General features: G+C 44.4%; 1 protein-coding gene across 1 annotated transcript in view; it reads left to right on the top strand.

Annotated features, from left to right (window-relative positions):
- Positions 1–15,662, top strand: part of rps6ka2 (ribosomal protein S6 kinase, polypeptide 2) — a 594,161-nt gene that overhangs the window by 518,682 nt on the left and 59,817 nt on the right. Inside the window, exon 13 of the mRNA XM_067989092.1 lies at positions 2,814–2,916. Coding sequence (XP_067845193.1) covers positions 2,814–2,916 — 103 coding nt within the window. The remainder of the gene's footprint in view (positions 1–2,813; positions 2,917–15,662) is intronic.

Raw genomic sequence — 15,662 nt, 5'->3', positions numbered from 1 at the left:
TTTGGTTTATTTATTAGTGAGGAGCCTATATATATACATATATATGTGTGTATGGTTTATAATAAGGAACTATTTGGGGAAAATGTCTTTAGTGCAATCTGAATGACCCATTAATAAAGAACATATTTATAACTTTGTTACACATAGTGCACAGGAGAAATCTCCCCCCTTGTATTTACTTACTGGTATACATGTATCAAAATCAGAGACAGAAAGGAAAACTAAAGCATTAGGGATAAGAATTCTTCTGGGTGCCATTGGCATAGTTCTACAAATTTATATCCCAGGCAGGGTCTTTGCCTGTCAACGGTGTCCATCAGGGATTTGGACACACAATTTGCTGTCCATTTGTAAATGAGACCTTATGTGTAGTGATGTTGTAAATGAGTTTGTGAGGATTTCCTCTGTTCTTAGTTATTTTAGAAAATGTTACAATTTCACAAGAAATAGTGAAGAGAAAACATCACCAAAGATTCATTGACAATGATGCTGTCATTGGAATTTTTACCCCTAGGTGCGGCGTTAATGTTACTGTGTATGTAGGAACATTAGCTCAGTTCCGCCACCGGATTCAGTCATGTTACCTTTCCTGATCTAAGCAGCAGTTTCATCTCCTGACTTATACTGTACTGGATGAAAGATCCTGCATCACCCTCTCTGATATGTAGTACAGTACTTTTGTATGTCTTTATGTTTAGCAAAAAATTGCAACATTTTCCTCCCCTTTCTTCCTCTGTGCTTGACATCCTGAGGAATTGCAGTGGTTGCCTCTCCATGAAATGTGGTTTGATTTCTCGGAAAAAGACCAGCTGGATCACTTTTGAGTGACAAATGCTTGAGTGAACTACAGGCAGTTTTGTGCAGCATGGAGCCATTTAGTAATCTCCACATGGCATTCTTAAAAGCTTGGCTTTAAAAGTAAATTATTTTCAGAGGAATTGTCTTTTGTAAGGCTAGAAAACTGGGGTAGACAATACTTTGACCGCATTTTTTTTTCTGCACTTTAAAGCCTGCATAAAAGCAGCAGCTTAGCTCAGTAATAGCACTCTTGTCTCTGAGTCAGGAAGGTAGTAGGTTCAAGCTCAATCTCAGGACTTGAGCACATAATTTAGTCTGACACTTTGGACAACACATTAAACTGAGGCCCCATCTGCTTGTTCAGGTGAAGTTCAAGAACCCATGGCATTATTTGATAAAGTTCTCCCAGGATCCTTACCAACAACACCCACCTCAACCTCCATCACCAAGAATAGATTAACCGATCATTCGTGTCATTATGTTGGTGGGACACTGTTATACGCAAAATGGCTGTCACTTTTGCTTACATAACAACGGTGATTGCACTTCACAGCAATCCATTGATGTTGAGTAGCTCACACATTAATTGTGCTCTAAGGTCAGTCATTTTTTTTTGGTAGCATTGATGAAGCCGATGCTAGCTTTTGCCCATCCTCCTAAAATTGCTGCTGGGAGTAAACAGGTGTAATATGTGCTAAAGGATTGACCCAGCATTTGTGTTTTTTTTTCCTTTTTGAGTATTTGTTAAGCAGCAACAAGAAACTTGCAGATTTATTCAGGATTTACTTGATTTGCACAATCAAAACTAGTACAAAGGTACAAGAGAGAACATGCAGAGTTCGAAGGGTGAGTAGAGGAGGAAATAGCTTACAGAGATCATCAAAGGAGTTGAATACAGCGTGGATGTAGTATGAAGTCTCCCTCCCTGAGGATGCAGATTTCCTATAGCCTGTCCATCAACATAGCTCAATGCTGCCAAGTAACTTTGGTGACTTTTACTGAATTTAATTTCTTGGATCAAAGAATGACTACAGATGATTTTATATTACCATAATGTAGCTGATGGGAGCTGTGCAATTCTCCAAGTCAGCTGCATATTATAGTATAAACGCCCCATTGCTTGGGGAACATAGTTGGTCAGGTGCTGTAGGATAGTAAAGTAAATGTAAGCAGCTGATCCCCTGTTGAAATTAAATTGAAACTGGAAGAAAGCATAAAATTCATCAACTCCAAGCAGTTGCCAGAGGCAAATTTAAAGGAACAATGTGTACAATGCCATATCATTCCCAATGTACAGGCACATCGCTAGTAAATGTACATGATGATAGGAGAACAATTAGAACAAGAACATTATTAAGGTTTGAATAATTCTACACCTACAGGTAAATTTCTTGGTTTTGGTCTTATGTTTATAATATTATAAACATATTATTATAATGTTTATAATATGAGCCAAGATGACTGCCTAGGGAGTAAAAGCAGAGTGGTACATGGAGATCACGCTCCCTAGATAGGAAGAGTACAAATAGGCAGTGTAAAGCACTTAAAATACCCACTAATCTTTATTCTTTATTTAGTCTACCATTTATTTCAAGACAGCAAGGTTCATTTTCAAGTTTACTTTCGTTATAGAGAGGATGTGCTGAGTGCAATGAAATGGATGAAGTCATAATGAAGATAGTGTTGATGTTGGATCTGACAGTATCTGGCTCTATAGTAATACATCACCAGTACCTTTCTGCAATGAATTAAGAGTAAATATTCAGGATAATATAATAAATAATGAGGTTTGCAATGTTGTGTCATAACTTGGTATGAAACATATAGAGGTTTAGTTTTTTCTGTGCACTATTTTACTGCACTGGTTAATGCATATTTTAATGGATCAATGGCTATGCTAAAATGGCACAGACAGGAATTTAATGTAAAAGCATTAACCAGTGCACAAAGAACAGAGGAAACTAAAGCTCATCCTGTTTAGTTCTGAGTGACTGAAATATATTATTTCCCAACAGAAATTATACAGGAAAGAAATTAAACCGCCATTTAAACCAGCTGTGGGAAGACCAGAGGACACATTCCACTTTGATCCTGAATTCACATCAAGGACACCGACTGGTCAGTGGTTTTTTTGTAGTTCTCTGAATGGCTCAGTTTAACTCCATTCATTAAACATTGGAAGGGTAATTTTGACTTTGCACGATGGTGTGAAATGGGTCTTAGCGAATCGGCAGCTGTTTTATACAGTGGGGGTAAATTAAACTTGACCCGCTGGGCAGAATCAGGTTGTCCATTGAAATCAATGGAGAGTAAAATCGGACCGGGTGTAAAATAGCCATCTGACTTGAACCCAGCCGTTACCCTCCCAGTGGGTTAGGTTAAAATGACCCCCTAAGATCTGAACCCATACCTTCAAGACCAGTGCTGTTCCACAGCATTATAGTAAACATGTGAAGAATACATGAACTCAACATTTTGACAGATTAATGATGTTCCTAGGACCACAAACTGCTGTCATTTTTGTTGCAGTTTATGGCCCTGAGGAAGACACGTAATTTGCTATATTGATGAAATAAAGGCCTAGAAATTCGGGCACATCCCTATTTGGACACAGGGTACAATCCCTGTACCTCAATGTTGAGGTCCGAGGCACCTCCAATATTGAGCCTCAGGCCTCATTTCCATGGAGCCAGCAAGCTGCGCAAAGCGTAACTGAAGATTGGGCCATTGCTGGTGTCACAGCGGCCCTTAGGTAAATGAGGAAGGGTGGGCGATTGGGCCGGGAAGGGTGGGCGATCGGGCCTTGGGGTGGGAGAGGACATTCGGTGGTTGGGGGGTGGGGGGCGATCAGTGGTCGGGAGGGACATAGCTCCATACAGCTCCACATTCAGATAAGTATGGCGACCTTCCTGCCATGTAGCACTACAGTGTGCTGTGCGAGTTCATCATGTGACGTGTGAAGCACAGGGGCATTCGAGAATTGAAAATGGGTCCTGCAAGAAGTGCAGGACCCTAATTTGAATAAATTATTTTGATCTTTAAATGTTCCCAACATGTCCTCCTGCAACCAGCGCATCTACCTTATCCTCCCAATATGGTAGGCGGCACACTTCCAGCTCGAAATGTACGTGCACTTCCTGCCCGCCAATTTAAGAGCATAGTAGGCTGGTCAGCAGCTGTATTTCTGGGCCAAAATGTTCTTGGACATTTTTGTGATGGTGCGCACACAAACACACTGAATATTTTCAGTCAAGTCTTGCTCTTCAGAATAAACCTTTAATTATAACAACAATATGAAATAGATACAACAAAAACATAGAATCCTTGGTATGTACATTGGGATAGATTTTCTGATCGGATCTCCAATTGGGCATTACTTGGCCATATGTAATTAGTACCTGTCTGACTCTTTGTGCACTGACTCTGCCTAATTTTACGGAGTGAGCTTCATTTACATGTCAAGGATGAGCTCCTGCTCCAAATTAGGCCTGGCGTTGGAAGCTTGCGATGGGGAAGGAAGGCCTGCTTACAAAGAATCATGGGTACTTTTAAAGGGATGTAGCCACTTAAAGGTAATATATATTTCGGCCTTTTCAAAGGTTACTGGATAGCAAAAATGCCTAGAAAAAACCTCTTTTCGGAACAATAAATGTGGAGGCAGGTAACCCAGCCTATGTCTAAATTAGGGAGTGATGCAACACACCAACCCCCTGTTTAATGGCTGGCAAAGTGCAGCTGGTACAGAATGACGTGGTAGCAAGGAAGGTGGTCCTGCCTATAGGAGCATGCCTGAAGGAAGCAGCACTTGCAAGCACAGCCACTAGTAGTGTCGGCCCTACCGTGTTTGTTAGCTGCAGATGTCACAGCTCTGCCTATGGCTGTCTGCTGAACAGATGCCTGAATAGTGAGTTTTGCATGGCCAATGCCAGATAGATATGCCTGTAGATATGTCAGGTAGATATGTCTGCAAATGCAGATGGGGAGGGGGATATCAGCAGGTGGGTGAAGTCTGCCTCTGGTGCATTCTGACCTGCCTGGCATTTCTCCATAAGCTCCTCTGCTTTGTTCTCCAAAATTCAAAAGTAAAAGGGGATTCCCATTGGGAAATCCATTGTCCCAATATCATGGACATAACAAATAAAAATAGCCATACATTATAGAGTGACTGAACACCTTGAAAATTTTCAGCTAATCAGAGAGAGCCAGCATGGATTTATAAAGGGTAGGTCATGCCTGATGAATCTGATAGAATTTTTTGAAGAGATGACTAAAGTAGTGGACAGGGAAGTGTCTATGGATGTTGCTTATTTGGACTTCCAGAAAGCATTCAATGAAGTCCCTCATAAAAGACTATTAGCTAAAGTTGAAGCTCATGGAATTGAGGGCAAATTATTGACCTGGTTAGGAAATTGACTGACTGGCAGGAGACAGAGAGTAGGGATAATGGGCAGGTACTCAAATTGGCAGGATGTGACTAGTGGTGTCCCACAGGGATCTGTGTTGGGGCCTCAGCTATTCACTGTATTTATTAAGACTTAGATGACAGGATAGAGAGCCACATATCCAAGTTTGCTGATGACACAAAGATAGGCAGCATTGTAAGCAATGGAAGTGTAAAATTACAGAGAGATATTAATAAATTAAGTGAATGGGCAAAACTCTGGCAAATGGATATCAAAGTAGGCAGGTGTGAGGTCATCCACTTTGGACCTAAAAAGGATAGATCAGAGTACTTTCTAAACGGTGAAAAGCTCAAAACATTGGAGGTCCAAAGAGACTTCGGGGTCCATGTACATAGATCATTAAAATGTCATGGACAGGTACAGAAAATAATCAAAAAGGCTAATGGAATGCTGGCCTTCATATCTAGAGGACTAGAATACAAGTGGGTAGAAGTTATGCTACAGCTATACAAAGCCCTGGTTAGACCACACCTGGAGTACTGTGTTCAGTTCTGGGCACCGCAACTGAGGAAGGACATATTGACCTTGGAGGGAATGCAGCGTGGATTTACTACAATGATACCTGGACTCCAAGGATTAAATTACGAGGAGAGATTACACAAACTAGGGTTGCATTCCCTGGAATTTAGAAGATTATGGGTTGATTTGATCGAAGTTTTCAAGATATTAAGGGGAGCTGATAGGGTAGATAGAGAGAAACTATTTCCGGTGGTTGGGGAGTCTCGGACTAGGACTAGGGGACATAGCCTAAAAATTAGAGCCAGGACTTTCAGGAGTGAAGTTAGGAAACACTTCTACATGCAAAGGGTGGTAGAAGTTTGGAACGCCCTTCCGCAAACAACAATTGATGCTCAAATAGTTGTTTATTTTAAATCTGAGATTGATAGATTTTTGTTAACCAAAGGTATTAAGGGATATGGGGTTAAGGTGTGTATATGGAGTTAGGTCACAGACCAGCCATGATCTCATTGAATGGCAGAACAGACTCGAGGGGCTAAATGGTCTACTCCTGTTCCTATGTGTCAGAACACTTTACACAAAGCCTCCTGACCAATTAACGAGAAACAGGAAAAAATAAGGAAATGGTTCAGAAATAGCCTCAAAAATGAAAATGCTGCTATGAAAGGCTCTTTAAATGCAGTTCCATAAACAACATACCTTAGAAGTCCTGGATACCCATTTGATGCCTGAGCAGTACACCAGCATAGATACCAGGGAATAGCATGAATATTAAATAATGTCAATGTTAGATAATTCTAATATAATTAATCGCAAACTGGTGGACACTTCTAGTTCAGTACAAAACCCATCTTGACAAATGAATGGGTGCTGAATGGATGGAAGTTTGACATAACAGGTCTCCATCCATTTTTGCAATCAGTTATGTCCACTTTTAATTGGTCGTGTCCAACCCTAATGTGTTTTCAGGAGCACTGGTGTGTATTTTACAGTTCACTTTAAAATTAATACTTAGTGCATGAGAATATCACTTACATCCTTACTACAACAACAACTTGCATTTATATAGCACCTTTAACATAGTAAAATGTCCCAAGGCACTTCACAGGAGTGTTATCAAACAAAATCTGACACCGGGCTACACAACTAGATATTAGGACAGGTGACAAAAAACTTGGTCAAAGAGGTAGGTTTTAAGGAATGTCTTAAAGGAGGAGAGAGAGGTAGTGAGGTGGAGAGGTTTAGGGAGGTAATTCCAGAGCTTAGGGCATGGGAAGCTGAAGGCACGGCCGCCAATGTTGGAGAATGAAAATCGTGGATGCGCAAGGGGCCAGAATTGGAGGAGCGCAGAGAACTCGGTGAGTCGTAGGGCTGGAGGAGGTTATAGAGATAGGGAGGGGAGAGGCCATGGAGGGATTTGTAAACAAAGATGAGAATTTTAAAATCGAGGCGTTCCTGGACCTGGAGCCAATGTAGGTCAGCGAGCACAGGGCTGATGGGTGAATGGGATTTATAGAAGGGAAATCAGGTATGTGTGCTGGTGTGGTCTTCAGATATCAAATGGGTATATTTAGGTTTAGCAGTTTTTCCAACACTTACATTAAATGTAGTACAGTACTTAGAGTATTATTGGCCATACTATTAAAAGAAAAACTTGAGGAATATATGTTTCACCTGATAGAGATATCTTTGATTTACTCATTCACTTTCAACCCACATTTTCTGCTCATTCTACTTCACGTACCACCTGTGGCTGAGGGGACCTAATATCGTCTATGCCCAAGCCCCCGCCACTATTGTTTTGCAATCACTGTTGAGAGTGTGCATGGGTGACTATCATCTGATTTTTTTTCTTGCCTTCCTATGAGGATATGCTTGGCTTATGGTTGTAACCACCTTACAGGCACCTGGCTGAGAGGTAATCTGTGATAATGTGCTACGGATTGATTTATGTGACATGTAAACACATTCCTTCCAGGATTTTTAATCAGTATGCCCAGGTCAGCAATCTAGCATTATTACTGAATAAATCTGTGATCATTTTGTACTTTGTTACATCGAAGACTACGGGCTATAAATTGGGCCATGTAGCGCCCATTTTGTAGGCACTATACAGCCTCCTAAGGACCCAAAATTACATCCAGACTGCACGCACACTCTTCTAGCGTGACATGCGCCGATGCCATCTTGGTAAAGCCGTTCGTGCACACGCAGATAACGAACCTTGGCAGCATGTAAAGTATGGAGAATATGCGTTAGATCAGTATGCAGCACTGATTTAAATGGACAGATATGATTTTGGAACTCAACGCTCCAGCCAATTGTTGGCCAGGGGCTGCAGAAACTACTGAGTTTATTCCAAACTGCTGACACACAGGCAAAAGCAACTTTTGAACTGAAGTAACCTGAGATTCCGAGCGTATAAGCTATATGTATATGATCTAATGGCGTTAATAAGGCGAATTGAGAGTTAAGAGAGAATTGACTCTTCTCCTCTTTGTACTAAGCCAATAACCATAACCGGTAACCTCCGGTCAACACAATGCACTGTCTTAACCACACACAGCTGAACAGGTCGTAGATGGCCCGGAGGACCCCCCCCCCACCAGTGCTATTTAAAGGGATAATGCAGGTGTTGCAGGTTAGTTGCTGGATTATTGCTTCTGGCTGCTTATGCATTTGAATATGTTTTTTAAAGTTTCCTATACTTGGAGAAAGTTGCAATATTATATAGAGAGTGGTCTGACAGGTCCTGCATTACTGTTGGTGGCATTTACAACAGTGTTCTGAACAAGATTTCTGGCAACTATGGGCGGTCTGGTAGGGCTCCCACTGGGCATTGAACACGATTGGGAGCATGCAGAGAGACCGTGCAGAGCAGGTCGAGCTGCGAGGAGAGGGAGGAGGAAAAGGAGGCGCAGGGCACTCAGCAGGAATCCATATCCAATTAGGTCCTTCAGGGAACAATACTCTTACCTCAACCTGAGCGACAATCAGTGCATCCGATGGCTGCGGTTCACCAAAGAGGTCGTGATGGAGATTTGTCAACTGCTGCAGCCACGACTGCAGCCTCAGAGCAGGGTAAGGACAGCATTGCCTATGGCTGTGAAGGTAACCATGGCACTAAACTTCTACGACTCTGGATCCTTTCAGGCCTCTGCTTGCAATATGTGCAACATCTCGCAGTTTGCAATGCACTGCTGCATAAGGGAGGTCACGGAGGCTCTGTACAAGCTGCGCAACAAGTAGATCACGTTCCCTCTTGACAGAGAGAATGAGTGAGCATGAGGGTTTGCTCGCATTGCAGGCTTCCCCATGGTGCAGGGTGCCATTGACTGCTCTACATCTCAACTCGGCCATCTTCATGAACAGAAAGGGGTTCCACTCCCTCAATGTGGAGCTGGTGTGTGACCACATGCAGCGCATCATGCAGGTCAATGCCCACTACCCTGGCAGCAGTCATGGCACCTTCATTATGCGGCAGTCCAACATCCCACCTTTCTTTCAACTGGCACGGCAAGTCGAAGGCTGGCTACTGGGTGACAAGGGCTACCCCCTCATGAGGTGGCTCATGACTCTGGTCAGGAACGCACACACACGTGCAGAGCCGGCCTACAATGAGAGCCATGTGGCCATGCGAAACATCATCGAGCACACCCTAGGCATCCTAAAGCAACTCTTCTGCTGACTGGACAGTGCAGCACTCCACTGAGCGGGTGTCAAGATTCGTTGTGGTATGCTGCGTGCTGCACAACCTCGCCATTATGAGGGAACAGCCCTTACCACTGCCTATCTGGCAAGATCCTGAGCCAGAGCCAGAGGCAGAGGAAGAGGAGGAGGAGGAGACGGAGGAGGAAGTGGAGGAAGAAGCAAAGAGGCAACAAGGTGCACAGGCCCTCTCTGTCAGCGCTCTGCATGCTCACCTTATTCATGAGTGATATCAGTAACCTCAACGACACCACCCCATTCACCAACAGTCCTACACTCCTCACCTTTCCTCTCCCACAAGACCATCAAATCGTCCTCCTTATGACACCCGCAGCTCATCGCATAAATAAAAATCACCACTAACTGCGACTTCAAATCCAAATTTATAAACTTACACATGAAATCATGTATACAACATTACACTATTCACCCTTGTGCATTCCCTCAGTGCCTGTCGTTCGTGTGCTTTTTCCTTTCCTAGTGCTCCTACGAGGTGCTTCCCCAGTGACTGGAGCATGGGTGGTGGAAGGCTGCTGACCTTCAATTGAGGAACATGCAGATGGCCGTGGAGGACGAACTCAAGCAGCTCTGGACTGGGAGGGCCCGGCTTCAGATTGCACCATCTCAGCTTGGGCTGCAGCAGTCTGGCCTGGCTGGCTGACAAGCAACAGCAAGGGCACTGATGGAGTGGCAGGGTTGGGAGCAGGAATGCTGTCATCCTGAGAGACGACAGCAGATCCAACTGCCGTGGTGCCACTGCCACTCTCCTGGGGCGGTGCCTCAGCAATCCTGGTGATCTGCTGGAGAACAGATTGTTGGTGTGCTGTGATGTCCTGGAAGCCCCGTTCCATAGAGGTACCTAAAGGCACGATAGCTGCAGTCTGAGCTCCAAATGAAGCATGCAGACCTTTGATGGCAGATGTTTGTGCTGCAATGGAAGCTGTGACATTGGTCATCAGACGCTGTATCATGGTGGGTTCTGCAGGTGTGCTGATGGAGGTGACCACCCGTTCTATGTGGGGAAGGATGGGCTCCAAGTCCTGCGCAAAGCTCTATGCCAAGTTGGAATTGGCCTCCTCCATGCCCCTTCTCATTGTGTGCAGGCTTTCTGGCAGGCTTTCCAGTGCCCCAAGCATTTGCGTGTACGCCCATCAGCCGTCTTTCGTAACCTGGCCCATCGAAGTCAGCATCTGACTCCTCTGCAGCAGAACTGGTGAGCAACCTCCACCCTCTGGTGAGCTGGTATCCGATCCCCACCCCCCGGCTCCTGCGCACTTGTGCTCGGTGTCTCACCACGTGCAGATCCATCTTCTAACCAAACCTATAAAGGACGCGCAGTGTCAGTGTCTGAGCTGGTGGATGTGAGTGTCAGATCAAGTGACGGTGTGGCTTTAGTGCTAGTGTCCTCCTCCTCCTCCTCCTCCTCGGACGGTGCCGGCTCCAGTTCTTGGGTATCTGCAATAACAAAGGAAAACAGGTTGAGTTGTGGAGTGGGGAGAGGAGCAAGTAAGAAGTGTGTGCTGACACCTTCTGCAGCTTGAGAGTCAGAAAAGGTTGTGGGATGAGGGAGATATGGGAAAGAAGGAGGATTAGGAATGCAGAGACCCTCATTATTGATACCTCCAGTGCCGCCAGTGGCCATGGCCGCAGCGACAGCCTGCCGAATGATCCCCAGCACGGTTTCCTCCATGGCAGTGAGGTCGTGTTGCCGTGCCTGTCCTCTGTCCGTTCTTTCCTGCTGCCAGCTGTTACACGCCACCTTCTCCTGTAAGACAGAGGGAAGTGCATCAGTGAGTGTCCTGCAAGACGTTTGGGTGATGCGCCTATCGTGGTTGAATAGCTATCAGTGTGTGTGACTTGTGAGTTGTGGGTGTGTGGCTTGCAAGTGTGATACTATGTGAGGGTGAGATGCAGCATCCAAAGTGCAGCATTGCGTATGGATGGGAAATGTTTGTTGGTGAATGGGTGATGGGGAGTGTGATGCGTGGAGCAGTGGAGCATTTGGTAGGATGTGCCACTTGACACTGGCATTCACTCACCTTGATCGCTCATGTCAAATTATTGAACTTTTTCCGGCATTGCATCCATGTGCGTGGTGCAGTGCTCCTGCCATTCACCTCCAGGACCACTCCCTCCCACTGCCTCGCAGCTGGTTCCTGGAGGGCCTCCTGCCACCGTGCGGGTACAGGCTGGCCCTCCGTGTGTCCACCTCCTCCTCCAAAGCCTCCAGTGTGTCATTGGAGAAACTCAATGCATTTGCAGGTCCAGCCACTCCACTTGTCTTCCTCCACCGATTGCATTGATAGTGTACCTCCCCTTTCAGAGGTGGAGGCTGCCTTTAAGTAGTGCTGGCCATGCCCCATATTGGGCCCCCTGCTGGTGCGTGCAGCCACTCAACAGTGCAGGAAGCGCTGGCTGCTCGCAGCAATCATGGAGATGTGCCGACAGCACGAATCTCACATACTGCCTGCATCTCAACGACTGGGGGCGGGTTAATCGCGCACCGTGACCCCCGCAACCAGATTTGGGGATTATCAAATTTAACCCCCTCTCTGTTTTGGGCAAAAATAATAACAATATCACAGGCATGACATTGCAGCAGGATTTTAAATAAATGCCATATGAGTACAAAGTAAACATTTAGCTCCCAATAGCTCAGAGTTTATCTGGCATGCAACTGACCAATAAGGACCAGGAAGGTCCCAAATTTGATGCTGATTTGCACAAAGTCAGCTGAACTCAGCCAGGTCAATGGTGGAGGTGCTACAGCTGACCTCTGTCCCACCCGACACCAAAAGTACTATCAGTCAGCATTCCTACTCCTGATCGCTATCCAGTGGCTCATGCTGGAAGTACATGTGTATTGATGTTGAATGAGACAGGACCAAATTTTACTGTGCCCCAACAGTCGAATAGCCAGACAACACTCACCAATCATACAAGAGTAATGGCTATTTGGGTGAGTTACCCGAAGGAAAATTCCCCCATAAAAAATAAATTAAAATGAGATTTTAAAAAAGTAATGGATAAATAACTACTTAAAAATATTGTACGTTGAGTAAATAGCCCCTGCTGGGTTTTTATTGTAAAAGATCTTGTTACTTTACTCAATGCTGAGGGGAAATTTGAGTTACTTCAGAGTTGTTAACACATGTGAAAGCTTCAATTGGCATTCCCTATCGGGAAATTATCCCGGTTAGCTCAATTGTAACAAGCACTGAACTAAGTTCAAAATTCTCCCAGTTTGTGACATCACTTAAGGATTTGTAGTGTTTCTCTGCATCCTTTCAGCTAAGAAAATGCATCGCAAAGACACAAAAAATAATTGTCGGAACCTATGCAATATAGAGAATGTGGTAAAGTATTTAATTCATCCAATCCTTTGAAACAGTAGGAGAATGAATAATATAGAGCAAGCAAGTTATTTCATTTAAATCTCAAGTGCAGAACTAAAAGATAGAAACACAGTATTAGCAAACCTCAAACAAGATTTGAAATTAGAAGTCCCCCACCCCGGAATGCTGGATCTGTGGAATAGACTGCAAGCTAAAGCAGTTGATGCTTTTAATCATCACAGCCTCAACAGAAGAGCTGGATGAAAATCTGGTTAGGAACAGGACTGAGGGTGATAAAGACCTACAGCCATGCTGTGTGGAGTGACATGGTTCCTGAGCGCATGACACCATGCAAATATTACAGCAAGAACTCTGAGAGAAGTATAGGAATTTGCTGGTACAAGTTGAAAAGTTCACTAATGGTTCCCCTGTTGCCTTAGCAGGTTTATTCTGTTAAAGGTTTGATCCCAGTCACAACAACACTGCAATTAGCCCTGGGCTAGGACTTAGGGAGAAGAAAATTGGCCAGGATTCCCACTCTGGATTACAGTCCAGTGACCCTTGCTGGAAGCGTGTGCTTGTGGATGTTGGTTGAAGGCAGAATTGAATTTGGTTGTGATGCCTCACACTGTTGAATAGATTGCCAATACTTAGTGTCAAGACTCAAACGTGAATGGCAGGCACTTGGAGGGCAGGTGGCAACGTTTCACTGTTCTTTATCCATAAATGTACTACTCTATATTTCTCTGCATTGAACTGTATCTGCAACCGTATCTGTGTACTGTGCTAGCCTATCTATGTTCTCTTGCAATTTCCGGCGTTCTTCCTCACAGTTGGCCATGATATCACTAGTATCATTGGTAAACCTTGTTATCATTCTTCTTACACCAGTGTCCAGATCATTTATGTGACTGGAAAACAAAATCGTCGCAACACAGATCCCTGGGGCAGATCACTACCTTTATACCGTCAATCTGAAAAGCATCCAATCATTCATACTAATTCTGTCCCCGAGCCCCGTCTCCATACATACCTGCATTCCCTTCAATACCATGTGCTTCAATTCTCATAACAAGCCTCTATGTGGCATCTTCTGAAAGAAATTCCAATGGCACAATTGCATTGTCAGAACTAAGGTGGAGCAGTACTGCCACTCACCTTTAGGTAATGGCATTAACCCTGCCATCACTTGCAGTGTTAATTCATGTAAGTAGGCAAAGGCAAGTGAGATGTGTAAATACAGCCTGCAACACCTCAGATATACTGGGAGGGAGGTGGGGGATAGTACAGGAGCGGGAATTAGGCCCCAAATGGATAGGAAGGGTGGGGAGGGGGAGTAGGGAAGTGGGTGTCAGAAAATACTTGGATGAGAGGTAGAGATCTGGTGCAGCTGCAGGATATAAAACTACTTAAAGTGGCAATGACAGCACTGGAGGAAGCAGATAACCCAGAAGAGAAGGATGGTGGCCAGATAAAACAAACAAGCGGTAACCTTCATAGAGCTGGAGCTGCAAGGTTCTCAAAAACGGAGATACAGGAGCAGGACGGTTGGTCTGTTTGCGGTCGGGAATGTTGTGTGCACTTTGTGGAGGGAGATGGCTGTGGCAATCAATGCCACCTTCTTGAACTCTGGGACTCTTTTGCAGTGCAAGAAGTTTAATGACCTCACCAGAGCAGACAATGTAAGCTACCTACTCCCCCTGACCCTTCTTGCAGTCTCTTTAAATGTGTGACTTCTTCATTCATTACCCTCAATGTGTCTGAGGTGAAAGTAGGATATGACAGTGAGAAGCATAGGCTCGACATAAGTGAGCAGACTTTTATCTCTGGAGGCCTGCTTTAAAAAGGATGCATGATGAGCATCACCGTCAACTGGAGACACTGAGGATCATCTCAGAGACATATGGCAGGGGTCATAATGAAGTCTAATGCCATCCTCAGCACCATTATTCTAGAAGCTGGAGTGGTTGGCAATACCATGAACATCTGCATCTGCATCCACCCCTCCCCCCCAACCCCAACAGAGAGAGCCCCAGACCAGTCAGAGCCTCCAAAATGGATGCTTTGACCACTGGCCTTCAGGCCTTGGGGGACCATTGGGAAAGAATAATGGAATGCAGCTTCAGGGTGACATCTCTCAGGGTATGCAGATCTAACTGATACCGTCAGGTATTCCCTCTCACTGATCAGTGGGCACGCAGATCCAGGACACGGTACAAGTGGCATGGCTAGAGTCTGCCCTCATGATGTTGTCCTCTCTACTGGTGACAGCTTTGTGACATTTCTAGCCAACACCCTCATATACCTGCTCTTGTAGGTGTCAGGATACAGGATCAGGCTGCCCACACGCCTGATGAGTTCTCTGCAGTTTGTGTGACCTTGTGTGTAAATTGGCCACTGCATTTGCCTGCATAACAGTGACTACACTTCAAAAGTAATTCATTGGCTGTAAAGTGCTTAAGGGACATCCTGTGAAGGAGCTATATAAATAAAAGTTTACCTGATGAAGGAACCTTTTTTTATCCTAAAATCCTAAAAGCTTGTGCAATTCCAATATATCTAGTTCATCTAATGAATATAATTGTACATGGTAATGAAAGTTGTTTTTGCTGGACCAAAACAGTTGATTCTTATGTAAATATTACTGAAATATGAATATGTTCTTTGTGACGTGTTTGCATGATATATGTAACTAATACTGGGAGTTCTATTTCTGTCAAACATGAACTATTGATTTGAGCATTCCATATTAATCCATAAGGTCTGCATGGAAAACTAACATTTTACACACGGCCTATCCTGCCTTTGGAGCTCCATCTCAGATAATTGTGTCTCCTGGAAATCTGTCCCATAAATGCAGAGTTAACCATTACTTCAATCAGAGTTGTTGGAGTATATG

Source organism: Heptranchias perlo, chromosome 8, assembly GCF_035084215.1.
Source record: "Heptranchias perlo isolate sHepPer1 chromosome 8, sHepPer1.hap1, whole genome shotgun sequence".
In the NCBI taxonomy this organism is placed as follows: Eukaryota; Metazoa; Chordata; class Chondrichthyes; order Hexanchiformes; family Hexanchidae; genus Heptranchias; species Heptranchias perlo.
This window is presented reverse-complemented; position numbering and strand designations above follow the sequence as displayed.